Source organism: Triticum urartu, chromosome 7 (genome assembly GCF_003073215.2).
Source record: "Triticum urartu cultivar G1812 chromosome 7, Tu2.1, whole genome shotgun sequence".
In the NCBI taxonomy this organism is placed as follows: domain Eukaryota; kingdom Viridiplantae; phylum Streptophyta; class Magnoliopsida; order Poales; family Poaceae; genus Triticum; species Triticum urartu.
The window spans coordinates 152,969,582-152,990,808 of record NC_053028.1 but is presented as its reverse complement, the minus strand read 5'-3'; the positions used below and the strand labels follow the sequence as shown (position 1 = coordinate 152,990,808).

Sequence of the window (21,227 nt, the reverse complement as noted above, 5' to 3'; positions counted from 1 at the left end):
ATGCAGCCAAACCTACCATCTAAGACCTGAGGTCCCATCCAGGATGCCTGCTGGGTATTGGGCACCCACCGGTCCGGCGCACTCCTCAACCTGGACGCCTGCCGGGTATGAGGCCGCCTCAGCCACCTGCCACCAATCCATCTTCAGAACTGTACTGTTGCATCTACCTTGCTCGGTCTAGCTGCCGTCGACGCCACCACGACGCCAGACCGCATCACCCTCCTGCGCGAGTCCATCTCCGCGCATCGGTCGCCGAGTCACCACAGCTCCATGCCGCCGAGATCCGCCGCCATCAATGAGTGAGATGAAGTACCGCTCCACCAAGAACTCGTCCTCTGGTCCCTCGATCACGTGTGCACCTCCAAGAATGACGCCCCAAAGGGGGGAACGACACTAGAGCGCCGTTGTCATCCGATCATCCGATCTAGGGTTTCCCCCGAAGGTAGCAGAGAGTGGCCTTGAACTTCTCCACGGCGATGCCTTCAAGAAGGGAACGATGGAGATAGCGCCGCCACCGCCGGCCTTGGCAGTAGCCGAAAGCAGGTTTTTACCCAGATTTGTTCGAAGGAATCCAACTCCCGTGCACGGCCGCCGCCACCACCAGGCTAAGCACTCGCCGCCGGCGGCACCTCCACGATGCCCAGAGACCGCGAGACTCGCCGCCACCACGCCTGGGCCGCCAGCCACCGCTGCCAACACCAACCCCCACCATCCACCGGATCTGGGCAGGGATCCTAGATCCACATCCCCCGCCACCCACCACCACGGAGGGGAGGAGGCGGCGCCAGCGAAGGACGCCGGGAGGGGGAGAAAGAGCCGAGGCAGTGCCGGCCCAACGCCCGGCACCACCAGGCAGATGGGAACACCCCGCGGAGTCCCCAACTGCGTGCGGGAGAGAGACGCCCCGCCGCCGTCAACGCCACACGGCCTTTGGCCGGCGACGCCCCAGGCGCCAGCGAGGGAGGGGGTTGAGGCGAAGGGGGCGACGGGGGCGGCCCTAGAGTTTCCTCCCGGAGGCGCCCGCGGGAGCGCCTCGGGGAGGGGAGGGGGAGCGCCTCCGTGGTCCTCTTACATGTGATATCCCTATCCTATGAATCAAAGAAAGCCTAAATGTGTACGAGAACTGCTCGGAATTGTTTTTTTCAATGGTGGTATGAGAGAATGGTGTAGGCAAATAAGAATGGTCCAGAGTAGTTCAACAAACTCCCCAAGAGAAAAAGGACAATAATGTGATATATCTCCCTCTACCACACTTGATGATCGAACGTATATCTCCCTCAATCTTGCCATCCATGTGTAGATGAGCTGCTTGGTGTCTGACAGAGTTATAGGCAGTGCAGAAATGCCCAGATTAGATTCTCAAAAAAATGCCCAGATTACCAGGAGGAAGGAAAAGAATAATGTGGTATCCAGTGACACACCACATGCATCAAATGATTGACCGGATAAGAGACAATACACACGTACAGTACATATGTACATCGACATCCATATATTGGATCCACTATTTGGTTGGTCCGTCCTTGTATTATTTCACATGCATGGCGATGGCACGTACCAAAACAAAATCTTACCTGTAGAGGGAGCTGTTGGTACATATGTAGGCTGCTAGCACGAATAGAATCGCACATTGCCTGTCAGGATTCCGGGCAAGGTGTTAACGCCCTCACTGGTCCTTGCCCAGGGAACCGGAACATTTCCATGTGTGTGGAGGACCCAGGCCTTTAAATTCGGTTGCGAGAATGACCAAGGGATGCAGGGCAGCTAGCTGAGCGTCGCATGCATGCATGTGGCGGCGTTTATCGCACGAATTCTACTATATATCTATATATCTAGATAGTTCATCTCCACTAATTACCCAGTCAAAGAGGCCGCCAGAGCTAGTTCGGACTAGTAAGATGAAAAGGTGAACGCACATTTGATCGCACATGTACTTTTCCTTATGTAAATCACACCTCTTGAAGTGACTAATGCGAATTTTGAAGGTATCTATGAAGTCGGGAAAAAAATATACTTGACGTGAAATCTACTCCATTACAGTATGTGCCATCAGCAAGGAATGGGAAGAAAAGGCTGTTTGTGTGTGCAGAAACGAAACTGCGTGCTACAAACCGGCAACCACAGTACGTACTCATCCGAAGGAGAGCACGCATCCAACGCCCCAATCTAGCGGATAGGCACGTCCATGCCCTTCCATATGCGTGCATCTTAGCCGTAGTGGCACACGATCCGGTCCAGGACCAGGTCCCTGGATGCGTCGCTCCCTTCCTTTCATGGCCATGGCCATAGGACGTACGTGACCACCGGGCACCGCATGTGGCTCGGAATTACCCTTCCCCTTGGCCGTTTGCGCGGCCTGCGTACACAAACATTCGTCCCCTGCATGCTGCATGCATGCAGGGGATGGAATGGAACCGCACAGCGGCGGAGTGCGGGACCAGACTAGTCCTCTCGCACTCGCATATTCCTCTCTGCTCGGTGCTGATGTAGTGTATAGTGTGCAAGATGGGCCGCTGCTGGGAGGTAAAAAAATGTGCAGGGATAGGTGTGATGATCATTGCAGATTGAATTGCACATATAGGACGGGATTCACATCCACCAGGTTTGTGCATCCCCTCAAAAAAAACCAGGTTTGTGCATGCAATGTGGGGCGTGGATCTTGGCAGCATAGGTTTTCCAGCTTGATGCCTCTGCCAACATGCTGGTCCCTGAAGGGACACCCTCCTGTATAAACTGGGGACAGTAATGTTCTTTCAAGAAAAAAACTGGGGACAGTAATGAGTGAATTCGATCGCGGCCCATCAAACTGAGCTTTACTACACTGTAGCTGACGCTCGCTTCGTATTCATCTACAGAGCAGAGGCCTGAACAACAACATTAGACGGTAACTAAATCATCCGAGAGTTAAACAAGCTGCAGATAAACCCAGTTGCCATTGGTCTGCGATTCAGGGGACACGAACAACAACATCAGTTGCTCGAGCAAGCTGGCTGGCCCGGCAGCCTTTTCTTCGAGGCAGTCCTTGCCCTGCAAGAGCGCAAGCCATGTGCCCTGCCGGCTGCCGCTACCTCTCCGCGACCGTTTCCGACGCCGTCTTGTAGGCAGCCGGGGCTACCATCAGGAGCCAAGCACTAGACTGGATCGTGTCACTGTGTCTACTGATGTCAGGATTAATCATTCTCCTAAACTAAGCATCACACGAGATCACATGGGCGGCCGCGCCAATGATGCGTGCTCCCCGTGTACGCCATGCATGCACCCTCGCTCTCCGCCGAAAGTGCTCGCTCGCTTTCGAGTTTCGCGTGAGTCCTGATCCATCCAACCGGGAGCCTGAGGGTACGGACGGACGCCGTCAATGGGGAGGGAGACACCTGCCCCGCCCAATGGGATCATTGATCTAGGCGACGGCCCATAATAATTGCTACATCTGCTGTCATGAACTTAATCTGGTAGTAGTACTGTGGCTAGTTATGTATGCTGGACCGATATGTTGTCATAGCTGAGCTCATTTTTTGACGAAAATAGCTGAGCTTATTTCGGAAGCATAGACCGGTGGTTATGGTCCTGTGATGTACATGTGCTTCGATTAGATCCTGCTGGGTCATTCGGGTACATGGCCATGTGTTTCTGTACTGTGAGTAGCTAATGTTTTCTTTAATGTAGGTATGTGACCGAAATAGCAATTGATATATGTTAGAGCATCTCCAACATCCCTTTTTCTCAATATCTCCACTTATAAGTAGTTAGGTATTTTATTTGGGTTTTTGAGTAAAGTTGGGCAAAAAAACCAGCTCCCCTTTTTCAATAAATTATTGGTGACCACCAATAAAAACAACTCAACTCCCACTGTATGGATGGGAGGGGTAACCTCTCCCAATACCCTCTCATAAGTGTGGATCATATGTCAGCCACCTGCCCACTAACCAAACCCTGTCCGCCTCGCCATCGCTGTCGCCGAACGCGCCACCGTCGTCGCTGACCCGTTGTCACACCTTACGTCGCTTTGGTCGGCCCACCTAGATCCTTCCCGGTTTTTATTTTGTTTTTGTATTTTTTTCTTTTGGGTATTTCTTTTTTTATTTCCTTTATATTTTCCTTTCCTGTCTTTATTTTCATTTTTCACATTAATTATTTTATTTTCTTTTTCCTTTTCCCCCTTTTTCTTTTCAATCTTGCGAATATCTTTTAAGTTTGCGAACATTTTTTAGAAATTATGAACATTTTCTGAAATCACTAACATTTTTTGAATTCATGAACTTTGTTTTAGTTGTGATTTTTTTCAAAAACACAAACATTTTAAAATTGTGATTTTTCAAATTTGTGAACATTTTTTTGAATCATGAATATTTTCAATGAAATTTGGGAACAGTTTTCAAAATTCATGAAAACTTTTTGTTTTGACAAACTTTTTTGAAGTTCGCAAACATTTTTGTGAACATTGAAAAATTTAAAACATTGTTTGAATACGCAAAGATTTTAAAAAAAATTGAACATTTTTTATTTCCTGAAATTTTTATTCAAAATCGTGAACTTTTTTTTGTATATGCAAACATTTTGTTAAGAATCGATAAATGTTTTGAATCCGTGAAATTTTTATGATTTCCTGAATATTTCTCAAAATCATGAACATTTTGTAAATTCACAAATATTTCTTGATTTCTCAAACATATTTAAAATATTTTTTAAAAAGTGTATTCACGAATTATTTTAAACAATAGAAAAACAGAAAACAAAACGAAAGGCAAAAACATAATGGAAAAGCGGGAGGCTTCCCGCCCCACACATGGGCCGGCCAAAAGGGCACACGGGAAGGTGGTGTGCGTTGGTTGGTTTCCCAGCGCGCACCGCACCAAATAGGAGCTCCCATCTGCCATGCCATCACCAGAGAGAGAGGTATCCAATTGACAAGTGGGCCCGTATGTTGGATTGGGTATTGGGAATATGTGAAAGTGTTTTTCCCCAATAATCAGAAAAGTTAGTGATGCTATCACCAAGTATGCATGCTCTTTGGGTGAAAAGCATAATCTCGCCTATAGCTAGATCAAGTATTGCCGGCGTGCACACGTCATGCCCTTATTGATGGTGTTGGCTCGAAGGTCATGTTTCAGGATAAAAAAAACCAAAGCTATACCTTTGGTTGGGCCTCCCAACATGGGGTGCCCGTTGGGAGATTGCTTCCTAATGGCTTTGCCAAGAAGTAACGTACTTCCGTTGTACAGTCACATGTCGATTTTTATTATGGACCATGGTCATATGTTTCGAGATAGATTTGAGAAAATACCACTATTAGGCAGATCCGATTTGGATATCCTCGGGTTTTATTTAAAAAAAAACTATAAATCAATTTCCTCAGCGTTGATGCTTAGTTTCACTCAACATAATTGAGTAAGTAAAAATATATGATTGTGTACTTTCATTGATGTAGAGGTCGGAGCTTATTCTTGTGAAAAGATATGATGTCTCACATACTTTTTTTTCCTTTAGGACTCGACTGCTCAAATAGAACAATGTGCTAAAAGTTGTAGTACTACAATACTAATCATATGTATGATGGAGTTAATAGGTTAGGTGCTTGCCTCTTATAGCCGGACCTAAGATAAACATATATGTGGCTGAAAAGTTAAAGTCCTTTTGGCCTAATTATAATTAGTAATAAACAAATTTAGCTATGAGTACTAGATCAAGGCTCCAAAAGGCTTCATTTTAATTCCCTTTTTGGGGGGGAAACATCAGGATATTGTTGCGTATTGTTATTGATTTTAGACTAAAATACGGAAATAGTTCAAAATGAAAAAAATGTTATACAAAATGAGAAAAAAAAAGCTATACATGTTCAACTAGCCAGACCCATCAACTAACAACATAAGACTAGAATTGCAACAAAAGGAAAGAATCAGCTGAAAGCTTTAATCCAGTCCTCAAAGTTGCCATATTCTTTTCTTTCTTTTTTTGCTCGAAAGAGGATCCACTTCAGCTCTTCTTTGAATTTCCTCCTATAGTCATAGAGGCTGGGAGGGATACCCTGAAATATGAAATCATTTATAGTAGTCCATATGGCCCAAGCTGCCAAAATGATGATCTTCAGGGCAAAGGGGACTTCAAGAAGAGCCTAAAGCCTGTCTATTCCCTCCTGAATGTCTGAATGTGTGGATGTCCAAGTTGGGCAGAGATAAGTACAACAAATGTGAGCAAAGGGGCAGAGATGTCCGTGACCTCCTATCTGCCGCATTCTGTGGCAGACTGGCAGGGCTTCGCACAGGGCGGTCTTTGCCTGGGCCAGCCCACGCAGGAGAAGCGAGCGGTGCCACTAGTGGACACAGGTACCTAGTCAGTGGAGCTAGTTAGCTCTAGTGATGAATATGCAGTGCAAAATCTTTAGAACTAACTATATCGCCAGTTCTGAATAATTTGCTTTTTTCAAACATCCATGAAAATTCTGAATAAATTTTTAAAAATTATGGAAAAATAATTAAAAACCACGAACAAGTTTAGGAAAAACTGTTCCCAATTACTGGATTTGTAACCAAAGTTTAAAAATGGAAAGAATGTATGAATTGGTGAACAAATTTTGAAAACAGGAACATTTATTAAACTTCGAAAAAAATGACAAACATGAAGAAGCTCTTAAAAGATGTGAACAACTTTTGAATGCGCGAACAAATTTTGAAACAGGAACTTTTTTGAATTTTTGAACAAATTTTGAAAAAATAGAACCATTTTTTTAATATGAAAAAAATGAAAACAAAATGTCGTATTTTGCATCTATAAACAAATTTCAAAACTCTGGACAAAATTAGGAAAGAGTGAACATTTTTCAATCTATGAACAAAATTTTAAAACAGGAACTTTTTTGCACTTATGAATTTTTTTTGAAAATTCTAACATTTCTTAAAAGATGCAAAGATTTTTTTAAATGAAGATTATTTTTAAATTTGTGAACAAAAATTAATAACAGGATCATTTTCTTACCTTCTGAACATTTTTAAAAATTTTGATTTTTTTTATTCTGAAAACAAAAAAGAGGAGAAAAATAAATTTATAAATAAATATAAAAAACGAAATAAAGAAATAAAAAAGAAAAATAAACAATGAAACGAAAAAATAGAGATTGAAAGAAAAATAAAAAAAGAAACAAAAAAATCAGGAACCTTAAGGTTCCCGAAACCGCTCAGGAACCTGCTAGAAGGTTCCCAAAACCAGACACTGTAGTGTGTATGTTATCTCATAATTGGGCCAGCCTCGTCACTGTCGCTAGGTCGCTCGGCTCTGTGCGAATCAGCGACAACTTGACGCAACGTGCAACAGATTTGTTGAAAATCATACATATTGATGTATGTGGTCCAATGAATATTGAGGCTCGCGGTGGGTATCATTATTTTCTCACCTTCACAGATGATTTGAGCAGATATGGGTATATCGACTTAATGAAACATAAGTCTGAAACATTTGAAAAGTTCAAAGAATTTCAGAGTGAAGTGGAAAATCATCGTAACAAGAAAATAAAGTTTCTATGATCTGATCGTGGAGGAGAATATTTGAGTTACGAGTTTGGTCTACATGTGAAACAATGCGGAATAGTTTCACAACTCACGCCACCCGGAACACCACAGCATAATGGTGTGTTCGAACGTCGTAATCGTACTTTACTAGATATGGTGCGATCTATGATGTCTCTTACTGATTTACCGCTATCGTTTTGGGGTTATGCTTTAGAGACAACTGCATTCACGTTAAATAGGGCACCATCGAAATCCGTTGAGACGACGCCTTATGAACTGTGGTTTGGCAAGAAACCAAAGTTGTCATTTCTTAGAGTTTGGGGCTGTGATGCTTATATGAAAAAGGTTCAACCTGATAAGCTCGAACCCAAATCAGAGAAATGTGTCTTCATAGGATACCCAAAGGAAACTGTTGGGTACACCTTCTATCACAGATCCGAAGGCAAGACATTCGTTGCTAAGAATTGATCCTTTCTAGAGAAGGAGTTTCTCTCGAAAGAAGTGAGTGGGAGAAAAGTAGAACTTGATGAGGTAACTATACCTGCTCCCTTATTGGAAAGTAGCTCATCACAGAAATCTGTTTCTATAACTCCTACACCAATTAGTGAGGAAGCTAATGATGATGATCATATAACTTCAGATCAAGTTACTACCGAACCTTGTAGGTCAATCAGAGTAAGATTCACACCAGAGTGGTACGGTGATCCTATTCTGTTGATTGGAAATGATATAGAATTTCTGGATAGCATAAAAGAATACTTGAACAAAAGTTTTTCAATGAAAGATCTCGGTGAAGCTGCTTATATATTAGGCATCAAGATCTATAGAGATAGATCAAGACGCTTAATTAGAATTTCACAAAGCACATACCTTGATAAAGTTTTGAAAAAGTTCAAAATGGATCAAGCAAAGAAAGGGTTCTTACCTGTATTACAAGGTGTGAAGTTGAGTCAGACTCAATGCCGACCACTGCAGAAGATAGAGAGAAAATGAAAAGTGTTCCCTATGCTTCAGCCATAGGTTCTATCATGTATGCAATGCTATGTACCAGACCTGATGTGTGCCTTGCTATTAGTTTAGCAGGGAGGTACCAAAATAATGCAGGAGTGGATCACTGGACAGCGGTCAAGAACATCCTGAAATACCTGAAAAGGACTAAGAAAATGTTTATCATTTATGGAGGTGACAAAGAGCTCGTCGTAAATGGTTACGTCGATGCAAGCTTTGAAACTGATCCGGACGATTCTAAATCGCAAACCGGATACGTGTTTTTATTGAATGGTGGAGCTGTTAGTTGGTGCGGTTCTAAACAAAGCGTCGTGGCGGGATCTACGTGTGAAGCGGAGTACATAGCTGCTTCCTAAGCAGCAAATGAAGGAGTCTGGATGAAGGAGTTCATATCCGATCTAGGTGTCATACCTAGTGCATCGGGTCCAATGAAAATCTTTTATGACAATACTGGTGCAATTGCCTTGGCAAAGGAATCCAGATTTCACAAGAGGACCAAGCACATCAAGAGACGCTTCAATTCCATCTGGGATCAAGTCCAGGAGGGAGACATAGAGATTTGCAAGATACATACGGATCTGAATGTTGCAGACCCGTTGACTAAGCCTCTTCCATGAGCAAAACATGATCAACACCAAGACTCCATGGGTGTTAGAATCATTACTGTGTAATCTAGATTATTGACTCTAGTGCAAGTGGGGGACTGAAGGAAATATGCCCTAGAGGCAATAATAAAGTTATTATTTATTTCCTCATATCATGATAAATGTTTATTATTCATGCTAGAATTGTATTAACCAGAAACATAATACATGTGTGAATACATAGACAAACATAGTGTCACTAGTATGCCTCTACTTGACTAGCTCGTTGATCAAAGATGGTTAAGTTTCCTAGCCATGGACATGAGTTGTCATTTGATTAACGAGGTCACATCATTAGGAGAATAATGTGATTGACTTGACCCATTTCGTTAGCTTAGCACTTGATCGTTTAGTTTACTGCTATTGCTTTCTCCATGACTTATACATGTTCCTATGACTATGAGATTATACAACTCCCGAATACCGGAGGAACACTTTGTGTGCTACCAAACGTCACAACGTAACTGGGTGATTATAAAGGTGCTCTGCAAGTGTCTCCGATGGTGTTCGTAGAGTTGGCATAGATCAATATTAGGATTTGTCACTCCGATTGTCGGAGAGGTATCTCTGGGCCCTCTCGGTAATGCACATCGCTATAAGCCTTGCAAGCAATGTGACTAATGAGTTAGTTGCGGGATGATGCATTACGGAACGAGTAAAGAGACTTGCCGGTAACGAGATTGAGCTAGGTATTGAGATACTGACGATCGAATCTTGGGCAAGTAACATACCGATGAAAAAGGGAACAACGTATGTTGTTATGCGGTTTGACCGATAAAGATCTTCGTAGAATATGTAGGAACCAATATGAGCATCCAGGTTCCGCTATTGGTTATTGACCGGAGACATGTCTCGGTCATGTCTACATAGTTCTCGAACCCGTAGGGTCCACACGCTTAAAGTTCTGTGACGATCGGTATTATGAGTTTTTGTGTTTTGATGTACCGAAGGTAGTTCGGAATCCCGGATATGATCACGGACATGACGAGGAGTCTCGAAATGGTCGAGACGTAAAGATCAATATATTGGACGACTATGTTCGGACACCGGAAGTGTTTCGGGAGGTTTCGGACATATACCGGAGTACCGGGGGTTAACGGAACCCCCCGGGAGTGTAATGGGCCTATTGGGCCTTAGTGTGGAGAAGAGGAGGGGCAGCCAGGGCAGGCCGCGCGCCCCCTCCCCCTCTAGTCCGAATTGGACAAGGAGGGGGGTGGCGCCCCCCTTTCCTTCCTCCTCTCTCCTTCCCTTCCCCCTTCTCCTACTCAGGACTCCCCCCTTGGCGCGCCCTCCTCCTTGGCCGGCCGCCTACCCCCTAGCTCCTTTATATACGGGGGCAGGGGGCACCCCAAGACACAACAATTGATCATTCATCTCTTAGCCGTGTGCGGTGCCCCTTCCACCATAATCCACCTCGGTCATATCGTAGCGGTGCTTAGGCGAAGCCCTGCGTCGGTAACTTCATCAACATCGTCACCACGTCGTCGTGCTGATGAAGCTCTTCCCGGAAGCTCTACTGGATCGTGAGTTCACGGGACGTCACCGAGCTGAACGTGTGCTGAATGCGGAGGTGTCGTACGTTCGGTACCGAGGATCGGTCGATCGTGAGAACGTACGACTACATCAACCGCGTTGTCATAACGCTTCCGCTTACGGTCTACGAGGGTACGTAGACGACACTCTCCTCTCTCGTTGCTATGCATCACCATGATCTTGCGTGTGCGTAGGATTTTTTTTGAAATTACTACGTTCCCCAACAGAAATTTATGTAAACTGATCGATATTCAACAAAGTTTGGATAGAAAATAGCACAAATTATCCATACATACCATGCAAATTAAGTCTAGTACAACAATGTCTCTAACTCGACTAGATCTCAAATGTCCAACAAGTTTTTCATGAACGGATCATGTCGTTTCACACATGCTCCCCTTCAACTTCATCCAACAGTGTGTGCACGTAAATGGTCATTCATTTGTCCTGTGGTACACCACGGCGGCGCGTGCGGGCTACATATAATGTGTAGCCCAACATTGAGTGAATGAATCAATCAAAAATTTAACTAGAGGAAGTAAAACTTATGATCTCGTCCTCTGCCGCATGCAATGGCCACCTTGCTTCGAGCTGACGAAGCACGTCACAAAACTTGGTGACATTGATCTGAATAGCGTTCCAGAGATACGACAACGAGCTCATGTTGCGTGGTTGAATAATGTACATGTTGTAGATCGCAATGTGCTTTCGCGTGTGAAACTTTTCATGCACTTGCTCCTAGAAGGGCTCCCCTCTGGTCCTGTCTACTAAATCCGCGGATACGGCCAACCACGCATCGCACAACAACTCATCCTCCATGGTCGAATAGCTCACCATCCTTCGTACTCTAAAAACGACATATCATTTGAAAATAAGCTCAATGGCATTTGAATGAACACCAACCGAGTATGGTGTCCGCCATGAAGCTCGTCAACAGGGGGCGGAGTGTACCTGGGTACAAACATCTCCAGGGTGGACAGCTTCGTCAAAGCGGGTGCGTCGGTGCTGGTTGCGAACGTCCGACAATGCCTCTATGGCGGCCGGAGACGTACAACGGCGGCGGCGGAGGTGGACGGTGCAGACGCAAAGTAAGATGAAGAGAAAAGGCGGAGTGGAAGAAAATAAGACCGAGAAAGAAGATTAGGTGGGCTGGGGATGTTGGAGTCCTACATTTCGGGTGTTCGGACTCCTATAAATCTCCCTCACTTTATCTTAAATTGATGGGAGAAAGCGCATCCGGACGGTTACGGAACCGCGTTGGAGATGCCCTTAACGGAGGACGTGTGACCTCATCTGCCTCAAGTTGTGGCCTTCATACAGTAGATTGGTAAAAAAAACACTGCATTGAGCATGTCACATACTAAGCACATGGCTGATGTATCCATCCCAGCACAAACTTGGCATTCCAGCATTTTTTGGAGTTTAGCCCCAGATACTCAGACCTCTTCGTCCACAACCAAATTTAAATCCATTTTGATAAAACAAAAAGAAGGATCACTGACGAAAAATCGAAAACCCATTGCGCGGCAGGATCATTTACCATCTGAACTTCTCGCGTCGGCCAAATAATGCGGCGTGAGAGGTAATAAATTGCTTTCCAGTTCCAATCATAAGGCTGCCGCGTGCGTGTGACTAATGCCGCTTGTATGCTGTTTATTATTACTAGCAAAAGAGCCCTTGCGTTGCAACGGGAGAAAAAATACAACACACACTCTTAACCGAGCAACCATCACTCAAGACCACAATAGGTCCATCTCCTTTATTTTAGCGACGCATCATATTTGTGTTGCCGCTTATCCTTCTTCTCACCCTCGCCGGCGATGGCCTTAGTGTTCACACAAAGCAAAACGTGTTTGAATGTGGTTAATCCTAAGACGTCTCTCTCTCTCCCTCTCTCGTCCCTCTCCCTCCTCTCTCTCTCTCTCTCTCTCGCTCGCTCGCTTTCTCTCACACTCGCGATGAGAAATCTATTGTTTTCCCTTGCGATGTATTCAGAGGTATGCATGTGTAGTTTTTGATGTTTTATTTTTCCTATATGACTATAGTGGGTGTTTATTTGCAACCCGGATCGCCGCCTGTACGAAAGAAAAATGGATCGTGCGCTATAGTTATAAATTTGCTTCCAAAACAACATCTAAAAAATATTTAACAGGTAAAATTTACATCATATTCAGATTTCACACATTTTTCTAATCAAATTTCATATGTAACATGTTAAAATCGGAGTTACGGTTTAAAAGATACGTATAATTTAGAAAACCATTTGTTTGACTTAAATATCTTCCAAAATAATATTTATAAATACTTAACAGGTTAAAATAATGTTATATTCATATTCTACATATTTTTCTAATCAAATTTCATATATAACATGTTTAAATCGGAGTTACGGTTTAAAAGATATGGATGGTTTAAAAAAGTATTTGTTTGACTTAAATATGATCCGCGGATGGAATATCTAAAAAGTCAGGGGGGTTTAAAAAACTGTAAAATAACGGTTCGGTGTGACTTAAGTCCGGACTGCGGGTTGATTTCATGGAAACGCAAGGGCTTTTTTGCAAAACGGTGCAACGGACGGGTAGAAACCCTGCGTGCTTTATTATTAGGTAGAGATGTCCACTCGATTTGGAGCCTCTTGTCACGTACTACCAACTTGGACCATTATATTTTATCAAAAAAAAAACTTGGACCATTATATTTTTGGCCCTATGCAACTTATTTGCTCCAAAGACCAACATATGAAGGGCCCATTTGGTTCAAACGAATTCAACTGGAGTTTTGGAGGATTTAGATCCTTAGGAATTTTTTCCTTGCTTTGCCCACTATTTCAGAGGGAAAAAAACAGTTCAACCAAACATCTTTGCTGCGACATCAAACACTCTTTGATTCAATTCAAATTCCCGTGGTTTCCTAATCCTACAAGTTTCCAGAGAACATCCATCGCAATTTTTCCTATTCCTGTCTTTTGAGAATCTTGCAAATCAAAGAGGTCCGGAACCTCTATGATCTTGCACTATTATTAACTTCTCAATTTCATACCCACTGATTCTGAACTTTGAATAGTGGAGTAGTTTTTAGGCTCAGTTTATGGTCATTGGACTAAGTTGTGCCGGACTTACTTTGTAACTGGTATGAAAAATAGGCATAGCTAAGTTTAGTTAACCAAATGGTGAGTTAAAATACAAAAACTGGTTAGGCAAACAGGATTATCATAATCTCACACACATGTAAACGCATCAAGCGTTAAACCAGTATGACATACTGTTGCAAAAATACACCGGTTATTCCACAAAAAGAAAAATCCCAACGGTTACAAGTTACAACAGAATTAACCATGCCATTTACTGATTGAAAGCAATGTTTTTCTATTCAAGGATGGATGCTGAAATGCTTGAAATAGAGATAATTCTTCCCTTTGCATTTTTTTTCTCCTTTCCATCCCGACCTTAGCTGTCGCGGTCAGAAAAGTTTCCAGTTAGAGATTCTATGGTTCAGCGTATTCTAAAAACATGGACATGGGGAAAAAAGTTTCCAGAAAATAATGTGTATGTGCAATGTTGCTTCTATTCAGTATGTAGACAGCTTTGAAATAAGCAAACTGGATGTAACATAGAAACTCAAATTTTTATAGCAGAATGAATGCATGTTTCAAGTTTGTATAGGAAGAAAAATAGCAAAATGGTCAGCATGACATCCACAGTAAAGGAGCAAAGCAATGATCAACAGAACAGCATGATCATGCACATCATAAGCAGGCCACAGTATGACGTGTATAGGTTTGACATATGTGGCATAACATACACAGCTCTCATCCAGAGTAGCATAAGATGACCATAGAAGAGTAGGAGCATATGAGTAACATGATCACCAGATACAGTACAGTGAAGTCAATTTGTTGGTACATGCATGCTACAGGAAGATTGATTATACAACCATAGTGACAACATTCAAACAATGATTGTTCAGACCAATGCAATGGATGTTTCATAGAAACCTTCCCTTAAACTAGTAATAACATGTACAGAACAATTGCGACGTAAAAATAATAACTTCCAAAGTTCCAATCCAGACAAAACATGGCATGACCCAGGGAATAGAATGCTGTGACTGCATCTTCAGATAGTTGTTGGCTCTTCTGCAGTTGCATAACTTCCCTACAGCAAAGCTCAGCCACTTATATCCTCTGCAGCGCCCCATTCCTCAGCTAGCATAGCTCATCCACCTGCCAAAACAAAACATTTAATGACCTGCCATCAGCCACTTTTCCAAACGAATCAAAAATCACCACTCTTAAGTGTTTGACATATGAAAAATTACAACGAAACCCATGCATGTAGTTGTTGGGTAGGAATTCACAAGGACAACTTTCCACCCACCATCTACTTGTGTGGGGTTTTCTTTTCTCATAATTTTTCACAGCTTACAAAAACAACTTTCTCCAAGTTTTCAAAATTGGGTTCACATGTACCCAGGTTCCAAAAATGCGCTCTCATGACGGTGCCATTGTAACATAACACATTTCAGTCTCAGTTGTATGGAAGTGTGGCATGCCATTGGGTCTAGGAAAAATGAACAGCAAAAGGATCAAATAAATACCTTCAAACAGCTGAAACAGGAGTCTGAGTTTTCATGGAGCTTGAGATCGGTAGAGCATTGTGCCCAGCCAAGGTATGTTTTTTGTTTTTGCGCTTCAACTGGGGCCTATATTAACCAGTTACAACAGGGCCCAAGTTAGATGTGAATAATCTCTAACAGGACATATACTAGTAAGTGGGAACCAAGAGAAACTCATGATTATACTTTGGTTACATTGCTAGACAGACTTGTCAAATAACGGTAGCACCGTGCAACAATAAAAAATTGGGGATCTAAACTTTAGTGAATTGATAGTTCTTAAACAACAAGTATACTATCTTCATAAAGGGAAAAAAAACTTCTAAATAAATGGCAAACTCCTTACCTTGGGGCTACATGACCTTTGATTACTTTTTCTTCTTCCTCGGTGAACATAAACCACTTGTCAGTGTTCTCTGTTGCGTCAAACTCTGATACAAATATGATATTAGTAGTCACTAACTACAACAATATAAATGAGTAACATGAAGGGTATTGCATAATAACTTCAGACAAACCTTGGCGCATTATTGCTGTCTTATCACAATAACCATCCAGCTTCCAGTACGCAACCCCTTCGTCTATCCTGACAGGCTTTTTCCTAACTAGACCTCCCAGCTTCTCCTCTGATGTTGCCATAATTGAGAGGTAACAGAAGATAATTAGTTCACACAGCTCAGTGCCTTGCACATTACAGAATAAGATATATATTTTTTAAACAGTGTTCTGTTTGGAATGAAACTGAAGGCTGAGCATGTTCTTTAGTTACTTCACATCCAGAAAAAGGCACATGGCTACATGTAACTAAGAAACTTAGTAAGTGCATACATGTTTAATGTTCTGTTGAGCTGCAGAAAAATATTAGTACCACAATGAAAATATACACAGGCTTAACACTCAATTAACAAAACTGAAGTGAATTCACATATACAGGGGTATAAATGAACTGGTGACATTTCTTGAACACAAACTCAAGCTAAATCTTGAAGAAAGTGCAGAAAGCTAAACCAAGCACAATACAAAAAGATATATTAAAGAAACTGCAAAACATCAAGCATACAGAGAACTAATGAGATGCAGAAAGATAAAAAAAAATGTAGATATATAAATTCATAATGTTCAGACCATCTATTACTGCCTTCTTGTCTTCATATGCCTCCTTAATTTGAGAAACAAGACTATTAATTTCTGCTCCATTTCTCAAAAACCTTGGTTTAGCCATCTTAATCGTTAGTTTTTCTTTAAGCTCCTTTTCCTATAAAACCAGAGGAAAGTGGTTGTTTATTAGTGTAAAAAAAAAGCAAGTGACTAGACACACATAAAAAAGGTTGCCCAAGCTCTCTTACCTTTTCTTTGACAGCACGGAATTTTTCCCTTGCAGCAACCTTTCTCTCAGTTGCACTTTCATGCTGTTTGAGAACCCAGTTCTTTAATGTTCTGAACAAAAACAAAATATTATTGATATGAAAGTAAAATAGCGAAGTGAACTACTACAGCAAATACAGTAGGCAGTACTTACGTAGTAGAAAGGGCCTCATCACACAGAAAATTCAGCACATGCAGCTTTAAAGAAGGGCTCAATTTTTTATATCCTAATACCCCTTGACTTAAACAATCAAGAGGCAGTTCCTTCGAGATAACTGTGGATTCACTAATATATTTCCCAGTATCAATTATCCAAGCATCACCATTCCTTGAATAGTCCGAAGGGCTATGAACAAAATAACCTCATTTAGTCATTTAACAATCAGTTTAAACACAACAACAAAGAAATATCAATTCAGAATGTAAGTACTTCTCTTCTCTGTCTTCTTGGATGACAGATAACAAACTAATGTGAAGGTCAGCAACAACTGAAGGCACCTCTCGCCCGATACGGCCTCCTCCAGTGATGACTTGAAGAATTTTTTCTGGCTGTCCCTTTCTTATTTTAAGCACCTGCGCAAAAAAATCATTTGCAACATTATTCCATTTACAAAACAAATTATATTCCAACAGCCACAAGGTGCCATATTAACATGTTAAACCATGGAAACAAGACCTGTTTTTAAGACTAGCTTATGAAGACAAAAGGCTGCTCTAAGAAAAATAAGCAATTCAATATAATATACTATCACTGTGCCTTCTAAAATCTTACAATTTAACCAAATATTCACGCTCCACACAAACAAGTATTAGAATATATTGCAACCAACTCCCACAGCAGCATGCAGGGTATCATCTGGTGTATAAAATTATCCATGACAATATAGGATGAATCTGAGATGTAAGACAAATATTACACTTTCTGGTGGTTGGTCAAATCACACATGCAGATCATCAGAGATAGATGCACTAGCATACACACACGTCCTGATCACCAATAGTCTTAAAATGCAATTGTCTGCATGAGCAAATAAATATCTTTGAAATTTAGACAACTTATTTGGATCGTCTCAAAACAGTGTTACCATTATCACGTGTCAGTATTTCACCATGGCTGCCACTCTCATTCTGGACAACTATGAATTTTGTATAACTTTAAAATACTATTTGCATTTGATTAAATATGTGCACTAAAGCCTAATGGCATGGCTGACTGCTCTACAACAGAACAAACATAGGATAATGTAACAAAAAAAGGAGAAGCTGCTAACATCACTTTGCTTTAGTTCTAACATTGGCCTGAAAGGCTGAAACAATAATTACATAATGCAACAACACCTTTTTCTGTTCTGCAGACATAAACTTTTTTTAAACAGAACCAGTTATACATAACCAATGACAAACCTTGCATCAACATAAAAAGAAATGCAGCACAAGAATATTTTCTTTAGTCCATAAGAGAGCTCATGGCGCTTGTATTGCACAACAGAACAAGAAAGTAAAAGCTGAAAGATTGTCTTGACATAAGTACCTCTGCAAATGTGCGGCAGAATTCATGAAACTGAAGTGCAGACCCAACATCATCAACCTCCAGCTCAGCCCCTGCAATGTCAGTGACTGGAGTACCTATGGGTAGCTCAATTTTGGTCTCTGGGACATCAGTGCTCTCATTCCTAATGTGAAGTTCGCCCTTAATTTCAACAGGGCACTTTTCATCAGCAGTCATGTCATTTACCATGTGGTTGCCCTTTTTCAGCTTCTTGCTGATGGGAACTGGAGGAAGTGCATTGAGATCAGTCCCTGTATTGTCATCCCCTTGAGCCAACAATCCATCAGTACCATCATCTGTCCCTAGGGCCCTCTTTATGTTGCCCTTCTTGCGTTCCTAACAAAGGGGCCAGCAAAACAGATCAGTAATAATGAACAATTACATTATAAAACAGAGAGTTACCAAGCAAAAAATGCACCACCTTCTTGATCTTCTTCAGCTCCTTGTCGGTATGAACTGAAGGAACTGCATTGAGATCAGTCCTTGCATTCTCACCCCCTTCAGCCAACAATCCATCAGTACCATCATCTGTCCCTAGGGCCTTCTTTATGTTTCCCTTCTTGCGTTCCTAACAAAGGGGCCAGCAAAACGGATCAGTAATAATGAAACAATTACATTATAAAATAGAGAATTACCGAGCAAAAAATGTACCACCTTCTTGATCTTCTTCAGCTCCTTGTTGGTAGGAACTGAAGGAAATGCATTGAGATCAGTGTTTGTATTCTCATCCCCTTCAGTCAACAGTCCATCAGTAGCATCGCCTGTCCCTGGCACCTTCTTTATGTTGCCCTCCTTGTGTTCCTAACAAAGGGGCCAGCAAAACAGATCAACAATAACGAACAACTACATTACACAACAGAGAATTGCCAGGCAAAAATGTACCTTCTTGATCTTCTTCAGCTTCTTTTTGATAGGAACTGAAGGAAGTGCATTGAGATCAGTCTTAATATTCTCATCCCCTTCAGCGAACAATCCACCGGTAGCATCATCTGTCCCTAGCGCCCTCTTTAAGCTGCCCTCCTTGCGTTCCTAACAAAGGGACCAACAAAGCAGATGAACAATGATGAGCAATTACATTATACAGCAGAGTTACCAAGCGAAAAATTGTACCTTCTTGATCTTCTTAGGGAGCGAGGACAGCGTCTGTGCAGCAACCACCATGTCGGAGCCCTTTATCAGCAAATCATGGACGGACGAGTGCCCTGACGCCTTGGCAGCATGGGCCAGTATTCCTGTAGGCGTCTCCCCTTTCTTCTTTCTGTCAAACAAAACCAAGCTAAGCAAGAAATACACAAGTCCCAGTATAACCGTGCATCAGCTTCGTTGGCTGACCTGCAGAAGCTGCAGTTGCAGATGCCCCTGCATTTGGGGCAGGTCCAGCCCGCCTCCTTGGTCATATCCTCGGCGTTCTCACCATACCTAAACAAGCCATGAAGAACCAAACCAGATTAGACCAAGAGGCTCTACGATGGCCAGCTTGCTCGACCACGGAGATGATGGTGGCTTGAAACTGTGTGAAGAAATTCTTTTACCTGTTGAGGAGGCACTTGTGGCAGAAGTGGATTGGACAAAGCCCCTTCTTCCGGGGCTGCGTGCAAGCCACCGAGAAGTCCATCGTCTTCTGGCGACACTGCGAGCGCGTGACGAAAACAACAACAACGAAGGGTCAGCCAAATCCGCCCCCGACAGATCGAGAAGGGTGGGGGAGATGCGCCACGGCAGGCGCTCACCTGGTGGCAGGTCTTCCCGTTCTCCGGGTCATAGATCCGGCCGCCGACGCAGCGGATTCCGGGGCACGGGTTGCGCTTCCGGGGAGGGCCTTGCTTGGCCTCCTCCGTCTGCCCCGGCACGACCACGCTCTCCTCACCGCCGGCGCCTTTCTTGGCCATGGAGACGCGCTCGAGGAAGGGCGGGAGAAGTGGGGTGTGAAATGAGGAGGAAGCTCGGGAGGTGGGTGCCCCGGGAGACACGGGAGGTGTTTGATGTGATGAATTTTGGGGGCGGAAGGGGGGTCAGATCTCGGATTATGGCGCCGCGACGCGGAAGAAGGGCGGGAGTAGCTGGTGTCGGATGGCGCCAGTGAATTGCCCCGGAAATTTTGAAATTTTCCCTTCTCGGCGCTGTCCCGTCTCCTCCCCCGCCTTTGCTCGATGTTTTCCCTCCCACAGCTCGTCCTCGCTTTTCGGGTTGGTGGGCAACTTTTTTTTGTGTGTGTTGGTGAGCACCGTGCTTCCTCGGTTTAGGTGCATAGGGCTTTTAATGAGGAACGGCGTAACCTAGACGCATAATACTTGGGTGAAAAAAATATATCATGAAAATAGAATAGAACCAGTCAACCAACATGTTTTGTTTTGGCCGCAATAATTGCATATGATTAACGCTGGAAATCCTCACCAGCTGGCCGATTAATGAGGCGGTCATTCAAGGGCCGCTGGCGTGCGATGTACTCCCTCCGTCCGAAAATACTTGTCATCAAAATGAATAAAAGGGGATGTATCTAGATGTATTTTAGTTCTAGATACATCCTTTTTTGTCCATTTTGATGACAAGTATTTCCGGACGGAGGGAGTAGGTGGGAGGTGGATTCCAAAGTGGATCGGGTGCAGGTGGATCGCAGAAGGGGCATCCGGTGTGGCCGGTGCGCGTGTGACCGTGGGTGTGGGTGGGGTATACGGGAGTATTGTTATAACATTGCAAGAAATGATGACACGGCGGGATTGGAGCTAATTTATGGACCGAGGAGCTAATTTGTGGGGGCTAGTGGCGTAGAGATTTGAAAAGCATAAGCAGCCGAAAACTCGTAGATGGTCATAGCGAGGATGTGTGCTGGTGAGAAGGAAATAGGGGGTATTTGGTGTGGTTTTAGTGGATGGGCGTCGGGTGAGGTGTGTGGCGGTGTGCAACGCCTTCGCCCAAAAGATTGGCGTGTAGGAGAAGAGTGTGAACGCCATCGTTGGTAGTGCGAATCATGCGCTAGCCCTTGCCGTTTCGGGGAGAACATTGAGGGCAAGAGAG

At 43.2% G+C, this 21,227-nt stretch overlaps 1 protein-coding gene across 6 annotated transcripts; it reads right to left on the bottom strand.

Moving 5' to 3' along the window:
* Positions 1-14,512: 14,512 nt before the first annotated feature.
* LOC125521179 lies at positions 14,513-20,400 on the bottom strand. 6 transcript variants are annotated; one of them, XM_048686225.1, is made up of 16 exons: positions 19,943-20,397; positions 19,745-19,842; positions 19,545-19,631; positions 19,323-19,470; positions 19,095-19,241; positions 18,867-19,013; positions 18,634-18,780; positions 18,195-18,548; positions 17,094-17,236; positions 16,818-17,009; positions 16,645-16,735; positions 16,424-16,553; positions 15,817-15,924; positions 15,645-15,729; positions 15,281-15,385; positions 14,513-14,906 (listed from the first exon to the last, which is right to left on the bottom strand). In XM_048686225.1, the coding sequence occupies exons 1-15, from the start codon at positions 20,099-20,101 to the stop codon at positions 15,283-15,285; spliced, it is 2,139 nt and encodes a 712-aa protein (XP_048542182.1). In that variant the 5' UTR covers positions 20,102-20,397; the 3' UTR covers positions 14,513-14,906; positions 15,281-15,282. The 6 variants fall into 6 exon arrangements, with proteins under 6 accessions (XP_048542182.1, XP_048542184.1, XP_048542185.1 ...); XM_048686227.1 differs by lacking the exon at positions 18,634-18,780 and having other exon boundaries at positions 19,943-20,399; XM_048686228.1 differs by lacking the exon at positions 18,867-19,013 and having other exon boundaries at positions 19,943-20,399.
* Positions 20,401-21,227: the final 827 nt, after the last annotated feature.